The following is a 24,348-nucleotide window of genomic DNA, read 5'->3' on the forward strand; positions in this document are numbered from 1 at the left end:
GTTCCTCCAGCATTTTGTGTGTATTACTCTGGATTTCCAGCAGTCTCTTGTGTTTATAGTACTTATGCGGCTGTTCCAGTTGATCTCCTGTTGAGGCTCGCAATAGTTATGGTGGGAGTCTTGCCGCTGAATGCCAAGAGTAAGTGGTCAGATTCCATCTCGTTCAAGATATTCATTGTCTATCACTTCTGTGGTGCTAGAACTTGCCATTTAATCAGACTATACCTGACTATCGTCTAGATCTTGCCACTGCAAGCATGGACAGCTCCATTTGTTGTAAACAACAACGAAAAAGGTGCGATCATGAGTAACCATCCTCACTTCAGATTTTATGAAGGAACTTCATTGACAAGTTGGTTAAAGATGTTTGGGTCTAGGACATTGCCCTGAGGAAAGCCATGGGATGGGTTTGATTGCCGTCAAACAATGACAAACATCATCCTTTGCAAGCGTGACTCTAACCAGTGCAACTTCTTCCCTTGATACTCATGAGGTTCTATTAATCATTGCTCCTTAATGTCACATACCATCAAATGTTCTGAGAGCATTTAGAATTCAGCTTTTTGGTCCTTCTTGCAACCAAGATAGTAGTTGGGTCCAGAGCCATTTGGCCCTGCAAAATGAATTATCAATGACTCGTCAGCAGTCAGCAAGTGCCACTTTACACCATTATGAACCACACCTTCTGTATCTTTCATGATGGTTGGAAGCAGACTGACTGAGCTATAATTAGTCAGATTGGATTTATTCTGCTTTACCCAGACAGGACAGAACAGGCCTATTTTCTATATTGCAAGTGTTGTGACTGTACTGTACAGCATAGCTCATGGTTCAGCTAGTTTTGGAATTCAAGTCTTCGATATTGCAGCTGGAATATGCAGTTCGGCTGCATAAACTTCCCCTAATCCCTTGCTTTCTTGACAAGGTATGGAGCTAACTGGGAAAAGCAGAAGAGACGTTCAGCATTTCTGGTTAAGCATAGTTGGGAATGCTTCAGATGGTCGACTTGGTGAAAAAGAAGGCCAATGAACCACTATCCTGTTAACCGCAGTAATTCAATGTAAATTGCAGCAATTCTAATTCAACACCATCTTCCCAAGGGCATCTAAAGATGAACAATGAATGTTTTAGCAATAGATAAAAGGCAAACAGTGCCTGATAATGTTTTTTATTTTCTGTGAATGCAATTTAATTCCCAGGTTCGAAAAGGCTACTGTTGTGTCCATCAGGCACCTGAAGCACTACGAAGTTGCTAATGGGAGCGTGTTGGCTCAGTTTCAGCATACCGCCCCGGGCACCGGGCCCCGACTCAGAACTCCACGCAAGCTTCCACCGAGCGCCCACAAGCCCTCGGTCCTTCCCAGATCACGCCTTCCCTGGTTACTAGGCAACGCACTGACGTTCTGCGATTACGTAAACAGTCATAGCGCCAAGTTTGGTGACGCATAGCCGGGGCGGGGTTCATCCACCGAACGAAAGGAGGTGATAATGGTTAGTGCAAAGTATATATTAAAAGAGAAAACTGCAAAAAGAAAACTTTTCAGCAAAAATTGCTGGAAAATTATTACTAAGTGTGTTAAAAATTGTTCAAGAATGTAGTAAAATGAGATATAGTAAAAATCTAATGTCTGAAATGAAAGAAATCTCCACATCTGAAAATGGACTAGGTCACAAACTCCTTTCCGGTTTGTTTTTTGTTCCCATTACTGATTGGTCAATGGGCGAAGTAGAAGGCTATGATTGGAGCACTAACTCTGACACAGGATTGGTTCGGATCTCCGTCGTCTCCGTAATGTGACTGGGTAGATTAATATAGCGGCGGCAGCTGATTGGCTTGTCGCGACAGGACGGAACCGTCCGGACTCGGAGTCGGAGGCTGCTGTTTACGGGGAGTAGTCGGGGCGGGGATCGCTGTCGGCTGAAGCCGGAAAGACCGGACGGGATCTTTTGTTGCTGCGAATCTGGGATACTTAAATAATTAGGTGACTTGCGGAAACCCGATAATGTCCACTCCGGCGAGACGGCGTCTGATGAGGGACTTTAAAAGGTGAAGAGGGATTGCGCTGCGTTTGTGGCCGGGTGTCTCTGGGGCCTCGGCTCGGTGGACGTAGGGTAAACCGGTGATGTAAGGGTCCCGTGTGCGGCATGCCTGGTATTGTGGATGAAACTCGAGAGTGTAGCCGGCCTCTGGGGATTAAATTTGGTGTGACCTGTAGTGTTGATACGGAACAACGCCTGCGTGGCCCGGTCCTGCAGAGTAAATAAAGCGAGTCATGCCATAGAAGCATTGATGGTGGTGACTTTATTCGATTATATATTTTTCTTCTGCCGCAAAATATTGTCGACTACTAGGTTAGGTTTCTGCTGGAAAGTGTGGGCTGGCTGGTTCCTTTGTTCAGTATAATTTAATGACCTAAAACTGATCACACATTCATTAAATTTGGATAAACGGTACTACTTGTTTATTTTTACATTATAAAGATGTCCAATATTTTGCAGCACATTTTTCTTTCTTCGTTTACCCCGCCCCCCCCCCCCCCCCAACCAGGATGTGTGGTTTCACAGATGTCAGCAGCCCGCTTGTTCCATTGGCAATCCTCTTATTAACCTGAATTGTAGATGTTATTAAAGTTCTGTCATGTGCTTCCCGGCAGGAATCGCAAATAAAGTGGCGCTGTAGTGTTGGATTTCGAATGCCAAATCAGGCATATTGGAGCCACCTATCCACAAATGTGCCTGTCAAAAGTGTGTTCATCGTTTGATCAGTGTGCCAGTAAAGACTTTGACCATATGACAGTGTTTAAAAATCAAGTGAACAGCTCAGTAGCTGTGATCTTTACCCTTTATACTTATAAGAGCCTACTGTAGATGGTCAATGCATCCAAAGTAGCAGAGAGGAATCACTATTCCACTTCAGAGAGGATCACTAATCACCATTCCACTTTGCCTCTACAGGAGTGAAACAACACCAGTATCTTATCCCGAGCTAACATCCCCAGTTTTGATGCCCTAATTATCCTGCTGCTTTGGTTGTTCTCAAGCCCAACACCAAACTCTCAAAACAGGCATACTGCTCCAAGCTTAATACCCACTAACTCATAAATGCAGGAGGTGCATTGCAGTTCATGTCGTGAGCACATAGCAGCCCTGTGTAAATAGTGGCAGGAACATGGTGGAGGAATGCAGTCTCTGCCTGAAACATCAACTGTCCATTCCCTGCTACAGATGCTACCTGACTCTTCGAGTTCTTTCAGCAATTTTTTTTTGGCTTTCAAAGTACTGACCCATTTGCTGTCTTTATGGCAGAATCAGTGGATTCCATTTTGACCTTGTACCAGCCACCCCAGATATCCTGCCGCCCTTTATCCTGAGAGATTATCTTGGGAGAAGATAGTCATGATGAAGGGTCTCTGCCAAAATGTCGACTGTTCACTCTTTTCCATAGATGCTGACAGGCCTTCTGAGATCCTCCTGCATTTTTTTTGTCTGCCGCATCGGATTTCCAGCATCTGCAGATTTTCCTGTGTTTGAGAAAATATTAGCAATTATGTTAACTTCATTACTTCAAGGCACAAGCAGAGTCACTAGTAATCAATAACAATTCACTCTGGTCTTGTGAAGTGCAAGATGATGTCAGATGTGCTGGTCATGTTTGAAAATAAAATATTCCAATTGAAATGAGAATTTTCAGTTTAAATGGTCCAAGTGCAAACGTCTCCATTAAAAAGCAACACCAAACATATTATTTGTAAAAACTGTAATCTGTGGAAAACAAGATAACTGATTTGATGTCTAGAATTCTGTGCTTGTATGTAGAAGTGGTTTTTATTGGGGGATGAACTAAATAGTATTTCCAGTGTGTCTGTGGTTGCTCATTTAATTTCACACTTGCTGCTGAGTCTAGGGTTCTGTATTCAGGTCCAGCCCAGAAGCTGGAAAAAAGAAGTCTGCATTGACAAAATCTATGGTATAATGAGGGCGTGCTTTTTTTAATCAAACATACTAAATTTTTTGAATGAGTCTCTTTAACTGGGGCTCTCGGATGTAAAAGATCCAAAGTCATTTTCACGAGCAAGATTTGGAGAGTTATCCCTGAAAACAATATTTATCCCTCAATAAATATCAATAAAATGGAGTTTTTTTAGGCACTACCATATTGGTGTTTGTGGGAGCTTGCCAGGAACTAATGTGGTGCCATGTATCCAATTAACACAAAGTGGCAACACTTCACAGATACTTTGTCAATTGTAAAATCTCTTGGCATATTACACAAACTCGGTATCCCAATACAAATACAACAGTTGTGCTGTAAGCGGCTGTCAACTAATGGAATGCAGATAGCAGTTTTCAATTTCCTTTCCTTTAATTTAACAGCCCGTGATGAAGTTTGATCAAATATGAATGGTCTCGGTTGTTAAGGGAATATTTGAATGCAAAAGCTCTCAGAAAGCATTTGAACTTTTCTTGTAAGAAAAATAACTTGGGATTTTTATAAACACAAAGAATGGTGCAGATGTTGGAAAAAATGCTGGAGGAATTCAGGTCAAGCAGTTTCTATGGATTAAAAAAATTTAAAAAGTCTTGTGTTTTGGGCCAAAACCGTTCATCAGAGCTTCATCCTGATGAAAGATCGTGGGGAGAAATCTCAGAAGTTTCTTCCTTTCTATAGATGTTGCCTGACCTGGTGACTTCCTCCTTTATTTTGTGTGTTGCTCTGCCTTTTTCTAATTCTCAGTTTTTACCAAACTCTTCAAGGTCAGTCAGTTGCATTTGACATGTACTCTGTGTTTAAGTGGCACTGTTAGTTTGCTGTCTGGTGTTGTTCTCTAATCAAGCAATTAAGAAATGTTGCATTGCTTTTGATTTGTATTTGTCCACCCACACCTTGAATACATTAATTCACAGATCAGGTGCAGCCTGACAATTCTTGTGTTTAACACTATCCCCAGAATTTAATCGATTAACTATGCAGTTTACCATAGCTTGTCAGGTTACACTTGTATTGTCAGGTACACTTGTACCACCTGCTATCAGGGTAATCATGTGCTGCAGGTTATATATGCTGCTCAATCAGTTTTGACATTGGTTCTTACTGGCATTAGTGCAGTTTTTGTCTTGCCACCTTTTCTAAATGAGGAAAGGGAGGAAAAGGCAGTAACAGTTAATATGACAGCCTTAATGAGATGGAGAAATCTCTTAAGGAACTCCACCTGTGGGGAAGAAACAGATACTTAACCTTTTAGGGCAGGTTAGATGACAAGTATTTTGAAAAGGTTTTCATTTGTGCCTTTGGAAAAAATTTGAACTGGAGAAGCAAACAAGATGAGCCAAGATATCTCAAAAGTCACACAAGTAGTAAAACAGACCAGAGAGATTAAAGTAGACTGAAGATGGAGTATGAAGTAAAGTAAAATAGGAGTTTCATGTGGAGATAGGGTGAGGGCAGTTTGTAAAGGGATTTCTACAAAAAGGTGATTTTTAATTAAGACATTTTGTTCCCCTTCCCAGCAGGAAATTAAGCCTCAAGTCTTTGCTCTGCATCTCACTGGCTGCTTAAGCATTGGTGTCAAAGGGATAGACAGTCTATTTTTACAGTTACTGGTTGTCACAGGGGTACCAGGAATATAAATGTTACTCTTTGTCCTTTCTCGGTGCATTTATTTGTGAAGGTTGCAAGTTTCAGCATTGTCTCTGATTTAAGCCCTGTATTCCAAAACTCCCTATTGTTTCAGGAAACGTCTTATAAATGCGTTTTCTTTTTTTTTCCAGACATTTCTCTTTTAAATGTCCTCTTTCCAAGTTCCCTTCCTTGAGGCTACATGTTTTTTTTCTGTCAAGATTAATCTATTCAAACAGTGAATATTTCTGTGTGGCCTGTGTAGTGAGTGACTATAAACGGTATGCTAAAAGATAGTTTGTTGTTGTGATCCTTCTTCTGCTCGGCATCCGCACAAGTAGAGTTTATAAATGAATAAGGTTTTCCTTTATTCATGAATACCAAACCTCTACTGTCATGACAACGTATCTTTCTTTTTCAAAGAAGCCTATTTAATGGTCTTATAATAGGGGGAATAGTTGGCAAATTCATTTTTGAGTGATTTGACCTTGTGTACTATCACTCTGCAGAATATTAAAATATGGTATCGTGCTCATATAGCTAGTCTTGCCATTCTGATGTTCATTGTGACATAAGGAGGTAATGGTCCCTAAACAGCAGTTGAAGTGTTTATATTTTAGACTCTGCCAGGCTGTAGTTTTTGAATACTCCATGAGGAGGTTATAGAATATTGAGTGGTGCAGGAACAGCTCCTTTGCTCCATGATGTCTGTGTCACCATCATGCCAATCTAAATTAATCCCATCTGCCTGCATTCCTGCCTATTCATGTGTGTTTAAATGCCACTTAAATGTTGCCATTGTATCTGCTTCCACTGCTTTCCCCTGCAGAACATTCCAGGCATTTACCACTTTTCTTTTGGAAAAGTTATCTCAAAAATCTCTAGCCTTGGAGCGACATCCTCTGGAGTTGGACATTTCCACAGCGAAAAGAGAACTGAGAACGTACCCTATCCGTGTCTCTCATTAGTGTATTAACCTCCCAGTCACACTCTTCCACTGCAGCAAAACCTGTCCCAAGTTTGTTCAGCCTCTCTTTACAGCTAATCCACTCCAACATGCTGGTTAATCTCTCCAACGTGTCCATATCGCATCAGTATGGCGGTGACCAGAACCGGGCAATGTACTCCAAATGTGGCCCAAACAAAGTCCTATAGCACTGCAACATGACTTCCCGAGTTTAACACTCAGTGCATGAAGGCAAGCATGCCATTTGCCATCTTTACCACCTCTGGTGCCACTATGGACCTGCAGGTCCAATGGGAGAGCATGTCACTGAGTTAATGTTGTGGATACTGAAAATCAAATATTAAAAGCAGATACTGGAAATACTCTACAGTTTGGTACATCTATGGACATAGAAATAATTAACAGTGCAAGTCAATGACGTGTTCTTCATTGAAAAAGACTTGGGAGATGTATCAGTTTTTAAGTATAGTGAGGGGAAGGCAGTGCCAAGCGGATTTTGGGCAGAGCGAATAAAGGATGCAGAGCTAATGGCTCCTTTTGCCTTCAGAGTTGAAGCTGGTTGTGGAGTAACTGACCGGGAAGTCTTTATGTAAATGGAGTCTTATAATACAATTAACCTACCCTATTCATTTCCTGAAGTGAAGAATGCAGAGGAAGAATTAACTACCAAAAATAATTTTGCAAAAAGTACTCATTATACTTATGTGTGGCCTTTAGTGAGCTTTGTTCGTACTGTTGCTACCATTCTATACCAAGTATATTTGGAACGTGAGTGAAAGAGATTACTAAATGTGATGGATACCATGCTAAATATTGATGCCCTGGTTCACATTTAAATAAAAGAATCTCCATCTAAGTTATTTTTATAATCCCATGAGTATTTAATCTTCCTCTTTGTACTGACCAGTTTCTAAAAATAGCCTGTTTTACAATCTATTTCGAGGACTATTATGAATATGGATGATGCTGCAGTAATTCCTTTAGTGTTATCAGTAAGCGTTGTTTCTTTCAAAGTTTGAGAGGACCGTATTGAAAGTTATTTGTAAGAGATAATGTAGCTCAGGCGATGAATTGTTTTTAATTAAGTATTGCCATTTTCATCTGCTATACTCACGTAAGATAATTGTGAATGGTAAGATGTGGTTGACGTGAGGGGCCGCAAGCAGCACTGGCTGATGACAGAATTGGGCAGCATTTTGAAGAACCTGTTCTTGTAGAGTGAAAGCTTTGAATGGCATCCACAAAAGTGTCTTGTCTTGAGACCAGTGCATGGACATCTGGGAGCAAGTGTCTTTTTTATTTTATTTAAAAGTTGAATGCAGAGCAGGCCCTTTTGGCCTTTCAAGCCATTCTGCTAGCACCCCTGATTTAACCCTGGACATCTTACAATGACCAGTTAACCTACCAACCAGTATGTTTTTGGACTATGGGAGGAAACCGGAGCACCCAAGAAAATTTGCGCTTTCCATGGGAAGGATGCTTACAGAGGATGCCAAGATTGAACTCCGAGTTCCATCCTGAGCTGAAACAGCATCACAACATTGCCTTAGCACCCTAAATCTCTAATTTGCACTGAGAAGATGAACTAGTCTCGGCATTTAAAAAAAAAAGAATTGTGTTAAGTATTTTATTTGTTTTTGGAGATTTGATAGAGGTATATAAAATTATGATGCGTATAGATCGTGAATGCAAGCAGGCTTTTTACACAGTGGAGGAAAAAAACAGAGGACATGGGTTAAGGGTGAAGGGAGAAAAGTTTAAAGGGAATATTACGGGGGGCTTCTTCACACAGAGGGCGGTGGGAGTGTGGAACAAGCTGCCAGATGAAGTGGTAAATGCGGGCTCACTTTCAACATTTTAAGAAAAACTTAGACAGGTACATGGATGAGAGGAGGTATGGAGGGATATGGTTCAGGTGCAGGTCAGTGGGACTAGGCGGAAAAATGGTTCTGCACAGCCAAGAAGGGCCAAAATGCTTGTTTCTGTGCTGTAATGTTCTATAGTTCTATGTAATATTTTATAATTAAAGTTTCATAGGGCTAAGTGATTTGAAAATATTCAAGTTGATGCAACTAATCAAGTTTAATGAAATTCAGGCTCCCTCAACCTGTTTGTTATGGCTTGTACAATGCAAAAGCACTCACCAAGTAGAATAAATTTCACTTTATTCCATTTAAGTCTTTGTATATTAATGAATCAGAGGTCTTAAATTTGCATTGTAAAATATGTTGTGTTTAACCAGGCTGCAAGAGGATCCTCCAGCTGGTGTTAGTGGTGCACCTTCTGACAATAATATAATGTCTTGGAATGCAGTTATATTTGGGTGAGTAAAAAATGCAGTGACAACTGTAATTTGCTTTTGTTCTTAACCAAAGGAGCATTCAACCAAAATGGGGAAAATACTAGTTATAATTGGAAGAGAAGAAGTGAGTTTTATTAAATACTGCAGAAAACCCTGGTTCTGCTGAACTGATTACTTTTGGCCACACAATATGCCCCCCAGGGTGGATGCTGTCACTTGGAGCAGGCCATTTTGTTGAGTCTCTGATTTTTGGTTAGGGTTACTGGAGTAAGCCAACAGCTAAAAGATTTAAAGGTACTCCATATGGTTGCACAAGGGATTACAGTATGGATTTACAAGTATTCTGCAAAACTAGACAAGCATTCTTTGAAACAAGCATCTGAGTGAAGATTTAACTGAGTTGTATAGAGTTATTAAAATAAAAAGTTGAAAATAAAGGATGTAGAGTTAAAGTAATTTTTATAAGAATTAGGAAGAACTTGAGGAGCAATACTTGCACCAATGAGAGCACTGGAATTGACCACATGGAAATTAGAGCCAAAACCCTCACATCGTGTTTAAAAGTTAACTGACTTGATCCATAACACCCTGGACAAAAAAGAGCTGTAAACCTCTTATTTTTACAATGTACTGAACTTGCAATAGTTGAGTTACTACTTGATAAATGTTGTTATATTTACAAAAAAACACTTTGGTTATATGGAGTGGCAAGCTGTGTATTACCCCAGAGAATGCATTATTTGGAAACCAAAAAGAGCTGGAGAATTGACTTGTATGAATTGACTTTTACCAAGACTAAAGTGAAACCAAAACAGGAGAATCAGTTGACCTTCAACATCGGATCAGCTATGTAGACTTTTGGGGCCATGTTTGATCCCTGTATTGGGATACAGTTGTTGGGAATTCTTTTCCCAGTGTAAGATATTACTTTAGAGAATAAGCTTTTGACCCTAGTGGGAGAAGTTCAATTACACTGGGTAAGGGCAGGATGAGGTTTTCCATTGGGAGTCGGTCAGTTATCATTGTCCATGCGCACCTGTGAAAATGTATGTCAGGTAAGGTAATTCGAACGTGCTTTGAATCAGATGGGTCTGATTGAAAACACGTTTATTAACAAATAATGTGTAAATTATTCACCTTGAAATTTTTCTGCTTACAGGCAGACACAACTGGCATGATTCAATCACTTCAGGAAAGTAGGCTAAAAATTGGCAAAGCTGAAGTTGCTCTACAATTTTTGTATGACCATTTTTTAAAAAGTAATGACAATTATTTAATTGCTCAAGTTAATTTTGTAAGTGTAGTTATTCCATTATCTTTAAAATTTTCAAGATTCCATATTAACTTTATGGAATCTGTAAACTTTAAAACTATCTTGGTGATAGACATTAACAATAACACAATTAACATTAGCGAAGCTTCATATGTAATCATTTGTGGGGGCTACAGTTTGGATCCATTTTAGAATAATCATGAGAGATGGATTTTTGTTGCCAGGACAATCTCAGATTACTCATTTGCTCACATGCACTGGCAGAGCAACCTTAAATTGCAAAAAAAGTACAATGTATTGTCGCAGATTAATTTGGTTCTCCTTGGGCTGTAAGCATCAGATGCTGGTACCTGCTTTTCCTAATAATTCTAATATTTGTTTTCTTTTATTCCTGAAATTACTTCTAGACCTGAAGGAACACCTTTTGAAGATGGTAAGTGATCAAAGTAAATTGTTTTCTTCTTTTTTAATTTGAAAAAGTAGTGGGAAAAGAGGAGGAAAATTTCACTGATCTTGGAAACGTCATTCTCCATGCCATGGCATATGTTGTTGAAGTGTGTTGCCTGAGGTGAAATGTCTTTTTGGTGTGTTTGCACTAGACATGTTGAAACACCTTTCGAACGGGTGCTTCGCTGCTTAGGTTCTATACTAGGTTACAGCACTCATTTTGCTCGAGTGCCTAATGATTATGCATGAAAAAATGGTATGTCTATTGATATTGTTACCTTAGCAGCAATAGCATGTCAATTATAAGTACCTGTTCTTTAGATGTAAATAAGTACTTTATACACAAGTACCTGTTATTTTGATAGATTGGAAGTGATCAGCTCTTGATAGAAGAATAAATTTTCCAGGGAGGATAAACATGAAACTGGTATCAGGGGTAACCTTCAGACTGACTTGCTTAGTTTTTTATGAGGATTTGAAAATATAATGCTAATAATGTTTCCGTTACTGTCCAACAAAGGAAAATTCTACAATTGTGTCTGCTCTGCAGAAGTACATTCTTCGGCATGTTTGTATAAACTTTAAATTTTTGTTGTGCTTTGATTTAGAGTATTGATATTCTGGTGATTGAATGATTAATAAACAGCCTATGTTCATGTGACAGAACATCTGTTCTTTTCATTGATAATATGTAATAATTTTTGTTTCCAGGTACTTTCAAATTGGTTATAGAATTTACAGAAGAGTACCCTAATAAGCCTCCAACTGTTAGATTTGTGTCAAAAATGTTTCATCCAAATGGTAAGTGTTGTAAATGCTTCTACAATACAGCCCTACCAGTTCTGTTTTTGCCACACACTTAACTATTACGAAGGGTCTCGGCCCAAAACGTCGACAGCGCTTCTCCCTATAGATGCTGCCTGGCCTGTCCTGACGAAGGGTCTCGGCCCGAAACATCGACAGAGCTTCTCCCTATAGATGCTGCCTGGCCTGCTGTGTTCCACCAGCATTTTGTGTGTGGTGTTGTTTTACTGGGATATTATACCATGGTGGCTTCCTTTCTCTTTGTCCCTACCCAGTTTACTGTCCTTCATCAGTGAAGTCAAAATGCTGTGGATTGAACTATTATACTGAAAGTCATTTGAATAGAATTTGGAAGGTCTAACACTTGAATTGAATTGACTTTATTTATTGCATCCCTCACATGCATGAGTAAAATTCTTTGCATTACATCTCCATTTGAAAACAATGTGCAAACTATAGTAATTTGTCATAAATAGCTTGTATTTATTATAAGAGAACAGTCAATATGGCTTAGGAATGCAATTGTGTCAGCATGAATTAATTAGTCTGATGGCCTGGTGGAAGAAGCTGTTGGTCCTGGCTTAGACTGCAGTACCGTCTCCTGGGTGGTAGTCAAGTTTATTTATATAGCACATTTATAAACAACCCACGTTGACCAAAGTGCTGTACAGATCAGAGCAGAGAGCTAATATCACAAATACAAGAAACACAGACATAACCAACAAGGCAAACGGCTTATAGGCACAAAAGAAACAACACAAGGGCCTAGGCACAAGCCAAAACTCAGCCACAACAGGAGGATTCAAACGCTAGTGAATAAAAGTAAGTTTATTCCTGGGTGGTAGCAGCTGAAACAGTTTGTGGTTGGGGTGACTCTGGTCCCCAATGATCCTTTGGGCCTTTTTTTTACGCACCTGTCGCTGTAAGTGCCCTGAATAGTGGGAAGTTCACATCCACAGATGAGCTGTGCTGTCCGCACCACTCTCTGCTGAGTTCTGCGATTGAGAGAAGTACACTTAATGACAGTAAAGGAACAGTGATGTATTTCCAAGTTGAAGTGATGAGTAATTGCAGTGTATTTATAGTTGGTGCACAAGTACGTAGAGAGTGAATGCTTTGGATTATGGATCTAATAGCAGTCAACAACACTGTTGTCTCTGGTGTTTGAATCACAATCATCCAGACAAGTGTAGTTTTTCTTCACACTCCAGAATTGAATCTTGTAGATCTGGAGAGTCAGATGAGATGTTCAGTTTGGATTAGTCAGTGTGTGAATTGCTTTTGTAGTCGCCTTACAAGTGGCTAGCCATTTAAGTTGTTGGTTAACAGGGGCTTTCAGCTCCACGTGCTGAGGACTCAATAATGGCAATACCATTAAATATCAAAGGTTAAACTCTCTTGTTGGAGGTGGTCATTACTGACAATTCCGTAAGATTGTTATATTGTGGCGACCCATTTCCTGGCACATCCGAACCGACTCACAATTAGATAGCCTACGGGGGTTTGCGAGCACAGAGCTTTGGAGCCTCTGCGCCATGGGGGGCAGGTTGAGGGAGGCTTAAAAGTGAGGCTGAAGATTTCGAATAAAGTTTTTTCCTTCGACTGCAGTTACCGACTCTGTGTCGTAATTTTAGCGCTGCGTGTAAGCACACCGCTACAATTGGTGACCCCGACGGTCCAAACGATTTTTGGACCAGAAATGACCGACGCCGCCTCTGTTCATGCGGTTTCGTTGAAACTGCCGGGTTTCTGGACACAGCACCCGAACCTATGGTTCCAGCAAGCCGAAGCCCAATTCCACGTTCGCCGGATCACCTCAGAAGACACCCGCTACTACTACGTGGTGAGCTCCCTCGACCAGGACACAGCGGCCCAGGTCGCGGAGTTCGTACAGTCGCCCCCAGTAGACGGCAAGTACACGGAATTCAAAGCCCTGCTCCTCAGGACTTTCAGACTCTCACGGCGCGAGCGGACTGCCCGTTTACTGCACCTGGATGGCTTGGGTGACAGACCTCCATCGGCTTTAATGAATGAGATGTTGTCTCTCGCCGACGGACACACACCCTGCCTCATGTTTGAGCAGGCATTCCTGGAGCAGCTGCCCGAGGACATACGCCTGCTGCTGTCCGACGCGGATTTCAGTGACCCCCGGAAGGTGGCAGCCCGGGCGGACTTGCTGTGGAACGCCAAAAAGGTGAGCGGGGCGTCCATTGCACAGATCTCCCAGCCACGCTCCCGGCAGCAAACCAGTCCAGGCCTGGCCGCAGAGCCCGCCAACCCCTGGCCCAATGAACACTGGTGCTTCTACCACCAGCGGTGGGGCACAGAAGCCCGCCATTGTCGCCCGCCCTGCAAGTTCCCGGGAAACGCCAGGGCCAGCCGCCGCTGATGGCTACGGTGGCTGGCCATCGGGATAGCTTCCTGTATGTGTGGGATAGAAGGTCGGGACGCCGGTTTTTGGTCGATACTGGGGCTGAGATCAGCGTTTTACCTCCGAGTTACGACACCCGCAGCAGGGCACCGGGTCCCCCCCGAGGGCCGTGAATGGCAGCAGAGTAAGGACCTATGGCACCCATCAGGTGCAGCTACAGTTCGGCTCCAGCCAGTTCACGTGGGACTTCACACTGGCCGCCGTAGCCCAACCGCTTCTGGGTGCGGATTTTTTGCGGGCTCACAGCCTACTGGTCGACCTGCCCAGGAAGAGACTGGTACACGCCGAGACCTTTCAGACGTTCTCCCTGGGTGCAGCCCAGTTGCCAGCCCCTCACCTCGGCTCCATCACGCTGTCCGACAACGACTTCACCAGGGTCCTGGCGGATTTCCCATCGGTTCTGGCACCGCAGTTCACAGCGGCCATGCCCAGGCACGGCGTACAGCACCACATCCCGACCCAGGGACCACCCCTCCACGCCCGCGCTCGGCAGCTTCCCCCGGACAAGCTCCGACTGGCGAAGGAGGAGTTCCAGAGGATGGAGGAATTGGGGATCATCCGGCGGTCCGACAGCCCATGGGCCTCCCCCCTGCACATGGTGCCCAAAGCGACGGGGGCGCTGGAGACCGTGCGGCGACTACCGCAGGCTGAACGAGGCTACCACACCGGACCGCTACCCTGTGCCGCACATTCAGGTCTTTGCAGCAAACCTGCACAGCGCACGGATCTTCTCCAAGGTAGACCTCGTCCGAGGGTACCATCAAATCCCGATGCATCCTGACGACATCCCCAAAACGGCTCTCATCACCCCGTTTGGCCTTTTCGAGTTCCTCCGCATGCAGTTCGGCCTGAAGAATGCCACACAGACACTCCAGCGGTTAATGGACGCGGTGGGACGGGACCTGGACTTCGCGTTCATCTATTTGGATGACATCCTCATAGCCAGCAGCAGTCGTCAGGAGCATCTGTCCCACCTCCGTCAACTCTGCGCCCGACTGAGTGAGTACGGTCTTACAATCAACCCTGCCAAATGCCAGTTCGGACTCGATACCATTGACTTCCTGGGCCACAGGATTACTAAAGACGGGGCAACCCCTCTGCCCGCTAAGGTAGATGCGGTCCGCCTCTTTCCCCGACCCACCACGATCAAAGCCCTTCAGGAATTCGTAGGTATGGTCAATTTCTACCGCCGCTTCCTCCCTTCAGCTGCCCGGATCATGCGCCCCCTGTTCGCCCTGATGTCGGGTCCGAGCAAGGACATTACCTGGGACGAGGAGTCCGCCGCCGCTTTCGTTCAAACGAAGGAAGCTTTGGCGGATGCCGCAATGCTAGTACATCCCAGAATGGACGCCCCTACCGCCCTCACAGTGGACGCATCAAACACGGCAGTCGGTGGGGTGCTGGAGCAACTCATCGCAGGTCGCTGGCAACCCCTGGCGTTTTTCAGCAAACACCTGCGACCACCCGAGCTCAAATACAGTGCTTTCGACCGGGAACTGTTGGCGCTCTACCTGGCAATCCGGCATTTCAGGTACTTCCTAGAAGGTCGGCCCTTCACCGCGTTCACGGACCACAAACCGCTTACCTTTGCGTTTACGAAAGCATCCGACCCCTGGTCGTCCCGCCAGCAACGCCACCTGTCCTACATCTCTGAATACACGACGGATGTCCGGCACGTCTCGGGTAAGGACAATGTCGTGGCGGATGCGCTCTCTCGCCCTACCGTTCATGCCCTTTCCCAAGGGATAGACTTTGAGGCACTGGCAGAGGCGCAGCAGGCGGATGAGGAGATTCCGAGTTACAGAACCGCAGTCTCTGGTTTGCAGCTCCAGGACCTCCCCGTGGGCCCGGGTGAGAGGACCTTACTCTGTGACGTCGCCACCGGCCAGCCCCGCCCCGTCATCCCGACAGCCTGGCGGCGGCGCGTTTTCGACTCCATTCATAACTTGGCGCATCCCTCCATCCGGACAACTGTCCGGATGGTTTCCAGCAGGTTCGTTTGGCACGGACTCCGCAAACAGGTCAGTGAATGGGCCAAAACGTGCATGCACTGCCAGACGGCCAAGGTGCAGCAGCACACCAAAGCCTCACCGCAGCAGTTCCATCCCGCCCACCGGCGTTTCGACCACATTCATGTGGATATCGTGGGCCCCCTGCCAGTGTCGCGCGGAGCGCGTTACCTCCTGACTATCGTGGACCGGTTCACAAGATGGCCAGAGGCGGTCCCGCTCAACGACACCACCTCCGAATCTTGCGCCCGAGCCCTGATCGCCACCTGGATATCTCGCTTTGGTGTACCAGCCCACATTACCTCCGACAGAGGCGCCTAGTTCACCTCCAGCCTGTGGTCAGCTATGGCCAGCCTTTTGGGGACTCAGCTGCACCACACCACTGCCTACCACCCACAGTCGAACGGGCTAGTGGAGCATTTCCAGCGTCACCTGAAGTCAGCCCTCATGGCCGCCTGCGAGGAGCCAACTGGGCGGACGAGCTTCCCTAGGTCCTACTCGGCATCCGCACAGCGCCCAAGGACGACCTGCACGCCTCGTCGGCCGAGTTGGTATACGGCGCGCCCCTGGTCGTCCCCGGGGAGTTCCTACCAGCCCCAAGGGGGCAAGAGGAAGATCCCGCAGCAGTCCTGGGTAGACTACGTGAGGAGCTCGGTAACCTGGCCCCCATACCCACTTCACAGCACGGGCGGCACCCGACCTGAGTACCCAAAGACCTACAGAACTGTAAGTTTGTGTTTGTACGAAGGGGCGGGCATCGGCTACCGCTGCAGCGGCCATACGAGGGGCCGTTTATGGTGCTCCGGAACAACGGGTCCACGTTCGTGCTGGACGTTGGGGGGAAAGAGGAGGTTTTCACGGTGGACCGCCTCAAACCGGCCCATGTGGACCTGGTGCAACCGGCCGAATTTCCGGCACCTCGGCGCAGAGGCTGACCTCCCAAGCAGGTTCTGGCCCAGACTGTGGACATTGGGGGGTGTATCGCCTGTTCTGGGGGGGGGGTGGGGGGTTATGTGGCGACCCACTTCCTGGCACATCCGAACCGACTCACAATTAGATAGCCTACGGGGGTTTGCGAGCACAGAGCTTTGGAGCCTCTGCGCCATGGGGGGCCGGTTGAGGGAGGCTTAAAAGTGAGGCTGAAGATTTCGAATAAAGTTTTTTCCTTCAACTGCAGTTACCGACTCTGTGTCGTAATTTTAGCGCTGCGTGTAGCACACCTCTACAATATCACAATTAAGCATAAGCTTTATTTATTTGATTTGTACATTTGGAGAGGAGCACATAATAAAGCCTCCCAGCACTTCAAGCCTTGCTGCCCAGCAACCCCAACAACCCCAGTTTAACCATAACCTAGTTCACAATGACTAATTAACCTACCTGGTACATCTTTAGACTGTGGGAGGGAACCGGAGCACCCATACAATCCACGGGGAGGATGTACAGGGGATGCTGGGATTGAACTCCGAGCATCCAATGCCCCAAGCTGTAAACGCGTTGGGCTAACTGCTACGTTACTGTGGCACCCGCAATTTATTTGTCACATGTACATTGGAACATACAATGAAATACATAATTTGCATCAACGACCAACACAGTCCCAAAGTGCTGAGAGTGTCCCTCGGGGGTTGTCGTACTTCCAATGCCAATATAGCACGTCCACAGCTTACTGACCCTTACTAATGTGTGCCATCTTTGGAATGTGGGATGGGACTAGAGCATGTTGTTTAGATCATGCTATAAACATAGACATATCTTCTGAGAAATTGCAAATGGAATTGAGCATTATGCAGTCAATACTAAACCTGACGCAACAAATGAGGTGGGATTACAGCTGTGCATAATTCCTGCTTGGATGCTTCACCCTCAATAATCATAACCAATGGCAGGCTTTCACTATTGGCATTTATTTCCACTGAGTTCATTCTTTGATGTCATGTTCAGTTAAATGTTGTTTTGATAACAAGCAGAAAATTTTGTGATTTCTCTGAAATTTAGCTCCTTTGTCCATCTAGTGAATAGCGCGATGTCATTGTAAAAAGCCAGATTAGATTTGTGCAGTTTTTTGTTGACAGTATGTAGTAGGACATTTTCCACTGTGTTGGGTGGATGCCAGTGCTGTAAATTGGACTGGAACAATTTTGCTGGAAGTACATTTCTAGAGCACAGGTTGTCAGCACTATAGCCAGAATGTTGCCTGGTCCCACAGCCTTTGATTTATCCAGTATTCTACTATTTCTTGTAATAAAGTAGAAATAATCTATTTAATTGAATACCGGCTTCTTTGGCAAAAATTTTGAGGAGATTGTCACCCATCTCCATTCCCTGAGGTTGGCAGAAGATTGATTTTTTTTTAACCATTGCATTGTGGAATTTGCCATTTATTATGGATGAGGATGACCTTGAATTGGTACCTCCTATTTGCTGTTAATTATCGAACCTCATTGATGATCAGATGTGACAGGACAGCAGAGCTTTGATCTGGTCTGCTGGTCCTGGAATCAGTTTACAGACGCTTGCTACTTCTGCTCTGGTGTTGCAGCTTTGCCCACAGTTGTTCCAGGAAAATGGTTCCACACTTTGTTGAGCTCGGGTTGCTCGGCTGACTTGCGTGGCATGACGAACGTGCTGAGCGTATCGCGATGGAACAAAGAACTACAAATGTGCTCAGCTTCCAAAGTCAGTGTGCAGTGTACATTGCCGAGGGATCAATGGATCAGATCAAAACTCAAGGGAAAACACTCCAGTGGCTGGAGTCAATAGTATCTGTGATTGCCATGTGATTTTCTGAGCCTCCTCGCTGACAATTAACACAGCCATAGCTCAAGGATGTGTGGCTTGTCCACTGCTCTATTCTCTCTACACATGACTGTGTGGCTAGGCACAGCTCAAATGCCTTCTGTTGATTTGCCAGTGACACCACTGTTTCATGGCAGATGACTGAGGAGGTGCACAAGAGTGACATTGACTGGTGGAATGGTGTCCCAACAGCAATCTTGCACTCAGTGCTAACAAGTGCAAGGAATTGATTGTGGGCTTCAGGAAGGGGAGGTTGTGAGAACACTCCTCAATCCTTACTTATTGAGGGTTCAGCAGTGGAAAGGGTGAGCAGCTTCAAGTTCTTGGGCAGCAACGTCTCAGAATATATCCTGGACTCAACATATTGATGCAGTCACGAAGAAGGCATGCTAGTGGCTATACTTCATTAGTTCTTTGAGATTTGGTATGTTACCAAAGACTCTAGCAAAATTCTACAGATGTACCATGGACAGAATTCTGACTCATTGTATTATTGCCTGGTATGGAGGCTCTGATCACTGGATCAGAGGGTTGTAAACTGAACCAGTTCTATCTAAGGCACAGCCCTCCCCAGCATCAAGGACATCTACAAAAGCCGGTGCCTCAAAAAGGTGCTATCCATCATTAAAGACCTTCTACACCTAGGACATGCTCTCTTCTTATTACTACCCTCAGGGAGGAGGTACAGGAGCCTGAAGAACCACACTTAATGTTTTAGAAAAGGTTTCTTCCCTTCTGCCATCAGATGTTTGAATGAAGCCATGAGTACTACTTTGACATTCCTTTTTCACATATTACAAATACCAGCCTTGCAAATGATATTAGCTTATCAAAAATAAATATTTTCAAGGATATTTCCTAAATATTGCATTCAAAAGAGGTGAAGTATTTAGTAAAGGTTATATGGAATGAAAGAAGCAGACTTGCTAATTTTTAAGCTTCTTGTACACATTTTAAACCTGAGATAATTTATGCTGGAATTGCTGTATTGGTAATTTTGAGAGACTGAATGGGGTTGGCATAGAATTTTATGCTTTAAAACACAAGTACTTTGAGACAAGCATGTTCTTGTTTTTTTTCTATATTAATTTTGCATAACCAAAGAGGTGTGGTGAAATGCTCATATCCGCATTTGCCATAAAACTTTCAAACTGCTTACTGGCTAAGTTTGTTTCGGGTACAGCTTGAACACAGTACCTGGCCATCATGCATGTTTGTATGGCTACCTGTCTAACTGCAGCCCATTATTATTAATTTTTTGGCTACAGTCTTGTTAATTTCCAAGATTTTAAATTCAGATTTTAAGTACAGTCCCAGTACTTTTTTTTTTTTGCAGATAGAAGTAAGGACAGATAGCTTACCAGGATGAACTGAATGTGTTCACATTGGAATTTGTGTGCCCTAATAATTCTATCATTTTGCGAGGGTATTATCTTCAACTATATGGCGCACACAACTTGCTGATAACCATCTTACCATTATAAATACATATTTGACCACTTATCATTTTTGGTGTCCATTATTGCTTCTGCCCAATCAGTGGTTGATCATTTTGCTTGTGTTTTATATGCTAAAATCAAAGGAACAAACTTACTGCAGATTTTGCATGTAACTTTTGGTCATACTGTGAGAAACAAGTTTTTCCAGTGTTCTGTGCTTATAGTTTATGCAGATGGAAGTATATGCTTAGACATTCTTCAGAATCGTTGGAGTCCAACCTACGACGTTTCTTCAATTTTAACATCTATTCAGGTAAAATTTCAATTTTTAAGTATTATCTCTTGGTCAACCAATCCATTCTAATTGCTTCATAGATGTTATTCTGCACTCTTTGCCACCTGCAATTGATGCCTATAATCAGCTCATCTTAAACTTGTCACATTTGTATATTTAGAATAGTGATCCCAGCACTACTTTGTGACATTCCATTGTTTTCAGCTCTACACCTTTGCCAATGAGTAATCTAATGGCCATCTAATTTCTGTACTTTAACTTCCACTGTCATATTTTGCTTTGTAACATTCTTTATCCTCTGGAAAATTTCCTTTCTCTCCCATAATTTACCCTACTTCTTAAAGCCATCTTTTGTTATGAACTTGTTTCCTCACTGTTTTTCATAGCCATTGAGTCATTTCTCCTTTACTATTTTCAATGTCCTGCTGGCTCTCATTTGTAGGAACTTGTGGAGAAGAAGCAATGGTGGGCTATTTGGACCTTGTACCTATGCAGACCCAAAGTTTCCAGAGCTGCAGGAACTCTCCCCTTGCATGCCAATGATTTCCATCAGCTGCACCTCCTAATCTGCCCTGCTGCACTGCACCTGTCTTAAATTTAGTTATTAAATATTTTAATTTTGTTTAGTACCAGTTTGTTATCTTCTAAGTACAGTAATTTTCACACTTGTTGGATCTATTTGAGAGAAGATTAGGATGAACCAATTGATGTATGTATATACATATATATATGTGCTTTCAGGAACTTTGATAAGGTGCTTATGCAAAGATTTAATAAAATTTGACAGTACTTCATTGGGGAGGGGTTTAATAATCCATATCAGGAATCTTGCATCAATTTGTTCCTAGTTTAAAATCTCAAAGCAATACACAGTGCATTCCTTTATTATTATTGCTAAGGACTGAACAGTTCAGAGAAATGGTCACTGAGCTGTAACTGGTTTAAGTGTTATTCAGTGTTAAACTTTGCTATTAAATTGAGTGTAGAAGTAACTTTCCAAAATCTAACACATTATCTCTTCTGCTTACCTAGTCGCTACTTGATGAGCCAAATCCAAATAGTCCAGCAAACAGCCAGGCTGCACAGCTTTATCAAGAAAACAAACGAGAATATGAGAAGAGGGTATCTGCTATTGTAGAGCAGAGTTGGAGTGACTGCTAACCTACAGCAACAACGATTCTCTGCCATCTGCTCAGTGCATTATTTTATTTGAATAATTGCAAAATATGGTGTCATGAGACTGGCAGAAGAGTCAGCATAAGTTTTTTGCTGACGTTCTTCAGAAATTTAACCCTTTCGACGTTTGTGCTGTTAAAGGGTTTTTCTGTTGCATGATGTGAATTTGTAAGCAGTATTTGATTAATCTGTACACTCTTTTCCTTGTTTAGGCATCATCACTGACCCATTCTTGCATCAACCAGTGTAATAGCTCCTCACTGACTTGAATTGAGCGTGACTTGAATTGCTAGCAGCAGCAGTGTCTGATTTGCATTGCAATAAATTCCGATTCTGGAATCCATTATTATTAAACTTATAGTTCATTATTAAATGCTGGTGTCCTGATCACCGGCTGAAACTTGAAGTATGTCTGAAGAGCAATTACAATGCAATTTGCTCAGCAACAACAAACAGCCTGTTGTGACATTGGCTTACTGGAAACCTTTTTAGGATCTTGGTGTGCATTGGTAGTAAGCTTATTCTTTTCATATAGCTTGCAATGAAACTGAGCTAAATTGATGGAAGGACACATGCCCGCACTATTGGATTTAGGAGTACTAGGGAAAGTGCATGTTCATTGAATAGAAAAGTTGTACCAGCTGTCAAATCTGATTAGTTCAATGTGTTTACAGCCAGCAATTGGTCATGTAGATTCATGAGAAAAGGTTTGAATCTGTAAAATAGCAAAAAGCAGGTGCTTCTATTATTCATGTGTACTCAGAACAATTATCTGTAGCATTGCCTTTATTATGGGTGACTAATGATTTACTACATTTTGATTACTACTCACTTGTGGATGCTCTTTACAAAGCACAATTACATTTAGAGATGTATTGAGGAAAATCAGCAATCTGCTTCATTTGGTGCATGTGTCTGCTTCCTGAGTCAGTTATGTTTGGAAGAGATCTCCAAATATGTAATCAAACTGTTCCAGCAAAAAGAGAACTTGCTCTTCCAAAATATTCAATTTCCCCCTCGAGGTACATATTTATGTGGAAGCTTAAATCCCTTTGGTACTGACGTTACTGAGTTTGGATAAGCAAACTCAGATAGACAAAAAAACATAACAGCCAAATCTGGTACCATATTTTGATGTCCATCCAAGAATTGCTTTTAATTTAAATGCAACCTAATTTTCTTCTGTTCAGTTGATAATGGTGTCTTGTATTCCAGAGAGCAAAACATCAGATTTGCTTTTTTAAAAAGCAATATCTAAAATTTTCTGTAGTTTTACGAAATGTCTAGTTTCATTTTGATGACTCATCCCCATTTATAGTTGCCACTAAAGGGGCAAAATTGAATGCTCTTGCACTGAAGATAATTCATTCTTGGGGATGCTCTATGTATTGGGTTACAAGCAAGGCTGGTGGTTTCATTTAATGACACCTTATTTCAGCTGTGCAAAATTGCATACACTAGCAAAACTTTGAAATAATGGTAAAAATTGAGTATGAAATGTAGAGTATGCCCAGATTATTCTCCAAATTAGCCTGTTAATGTTTTCACAAGTAAAGATTATTCCCACTAACAACCACTTTTCTGTCAAGCAGCCAAACTTGAAATGAGATAATTTAAAGAAAAAAAACATACTGAGCCACCTTTACAGCTGAAACATGAATTGCAGCTATCGTTATCAATATGTGCTTAGTCAGAGCCACAGTCTGTGTATTTTCCAGGAGGAAATTTTCACAGGCCTTGCCATGATGGGGATTGTCACCGTGGTGAGCTGAGTTGTTAGGGTGACCATCTTCTCCCTTTTGAGGAGCTGTGGAGATTGGTTTGGTGATGTGTATGTGTGTGTGAAAATACTTCTAATTTGTTTTCTGCTTTTGCTATAATGTACTCTTGTAATTTTTTTTCCAAAGGTTACATTTTCTGCTATTTTGTGAGAATTACTGTTTATGCTGTATAAAGAACTTTTATTCTTATTTTGTAAAGATGTTACGTTTAAATCTTAGCCCCTTTTAAGGCGCATCAAACATTTTTGTACTTTACAATGCTTTTTATAAGGAAGTGAGTAAAGGAAATGTATTTATGATTCCATTCAAGCAATTCAATAGTAGTTATTGGTCACCATCTATTTTACTGAAGAAAACAAATCATTTAGTCACTTAACAGGTTTTATACAGGAGGTGATTAATGATATTTGTAATGTTTGTCGTGATATTGTGTTTTTGTTTCTACTCGTCTTTCTTGGAGACTTGAAAAGCAATTGACGGGCTTGTGTTCCATTTTTATAAGGCAACACTGCGAGAATGTTTCCAGCCCTCAGGGCTCTGATTTCATGATGCTTATGTTGTACAATATGTATTGATGCAAAAAGTTTCAGATTTTTTAAAATAAAATCTTTGTGAATATCCTTTGAAATTAATAGTAGTAAACCTCTTTTAATGAATGTGAAAAGACAACAGATAACTCGGACTGAGGAGAGTTCTTTGAACCATCCATAGTAACTGCTTGTTTAAAATTTTAGTCTGCACTTCTGCTACTGCAATTTATTGTCAATACTTTTTTCAGCCATCTTACTTCCAGATTTAAAAAAAATAACTTCCTTTCAGTTCAAAGTAAATTTATTGTCAAAGTACGTGTATGTCATCATATACAACCCTGAGATTCATTTTCTTGTGGGCATACTCAGTAAGTCCACAGTAGAATAACCTTAATAGAATCAATGAAAGACCATTTGTCTTTTGTTCAACCAGTGTGCAGAAGACAGCATACTGTGCCAATACAAAAAGAAAATACTA

General features: G+C 42.7%; 1 protein-coding gene across 1 annotated transcript; it reads left to right on the forward strand.

Annotated features, from left to right (window-relative positions):
• The first annotated feature begins 1,829 nt into the window (after nucleotides 1-1,829).
• On the forward strand, nucleotides 1,830-23,968 carry LOC132405648 (ubiquitin-conjugating enzyme E2 A-like). Its single transcript, XM_059990638.1, has 6 exons — nucleotides 1,830-2,047; nucleotides 8,827-8,907; nucleotides 10,567-10,592; nucleotides 11,318-11,407; nucleotides 20,313-20,401; nucleotides 21,416-23,968. The coding sequence occupies exons 1-6, from the start codon at nucleotides 2,004-2,006 to the stop codon at nucleotides 21,542-21,544; spliced, it is 459 nt and encodes a 152-aa protein (XP_059846621.1). The 5' UTR covers nucleotides 1,830-2,003; the 3' UTR covers nucleotides 21,545-23,968.
• Nucleotides 23,969-24,348: the final 380 nt, after the last annotated feature.

This window comes from Hypanus sabinus, chromosome 15, assembly GCF_030144855.1.
Source record: "Hypanus sabinus isolate sHypSab1 chromosome 15, sHypSab1.hap1, whole genome shotgun sequence".
NCBI classification, from domain to species: domain Eukaryota; kingdom Metazoa; phylum Chordata; class Chondrichthyes; order Myliobatiformes; family Dasyatidae; genus Hypanus; species Hypanus sabinus.

Excerpts from the sequence above, each read along its gene's own strand:
- LOC132405648 (XM_059990638.1), top strand. The coding sequence starts at position 2,004 with ATGTCCACTCCGGCGAGACGGCGTCTGATGAGGGACTTTAAAAG. Across the intron at positions 11,408-20,312 it reads AAAAATGTTTCATCCAAATG|TTTATGCAGATGGAAGTATA; the intron begins GTAAGTGTTGTA and ends CTGTGCTTATAG. Across the intron at positions 20,402-21,415 it reads CAATTTTAACATCTATTCAG|TCGCTACTTGATGAGCCAAA; the intron begins GTAAAATTTCAA and ends CTGCTTACCTAG.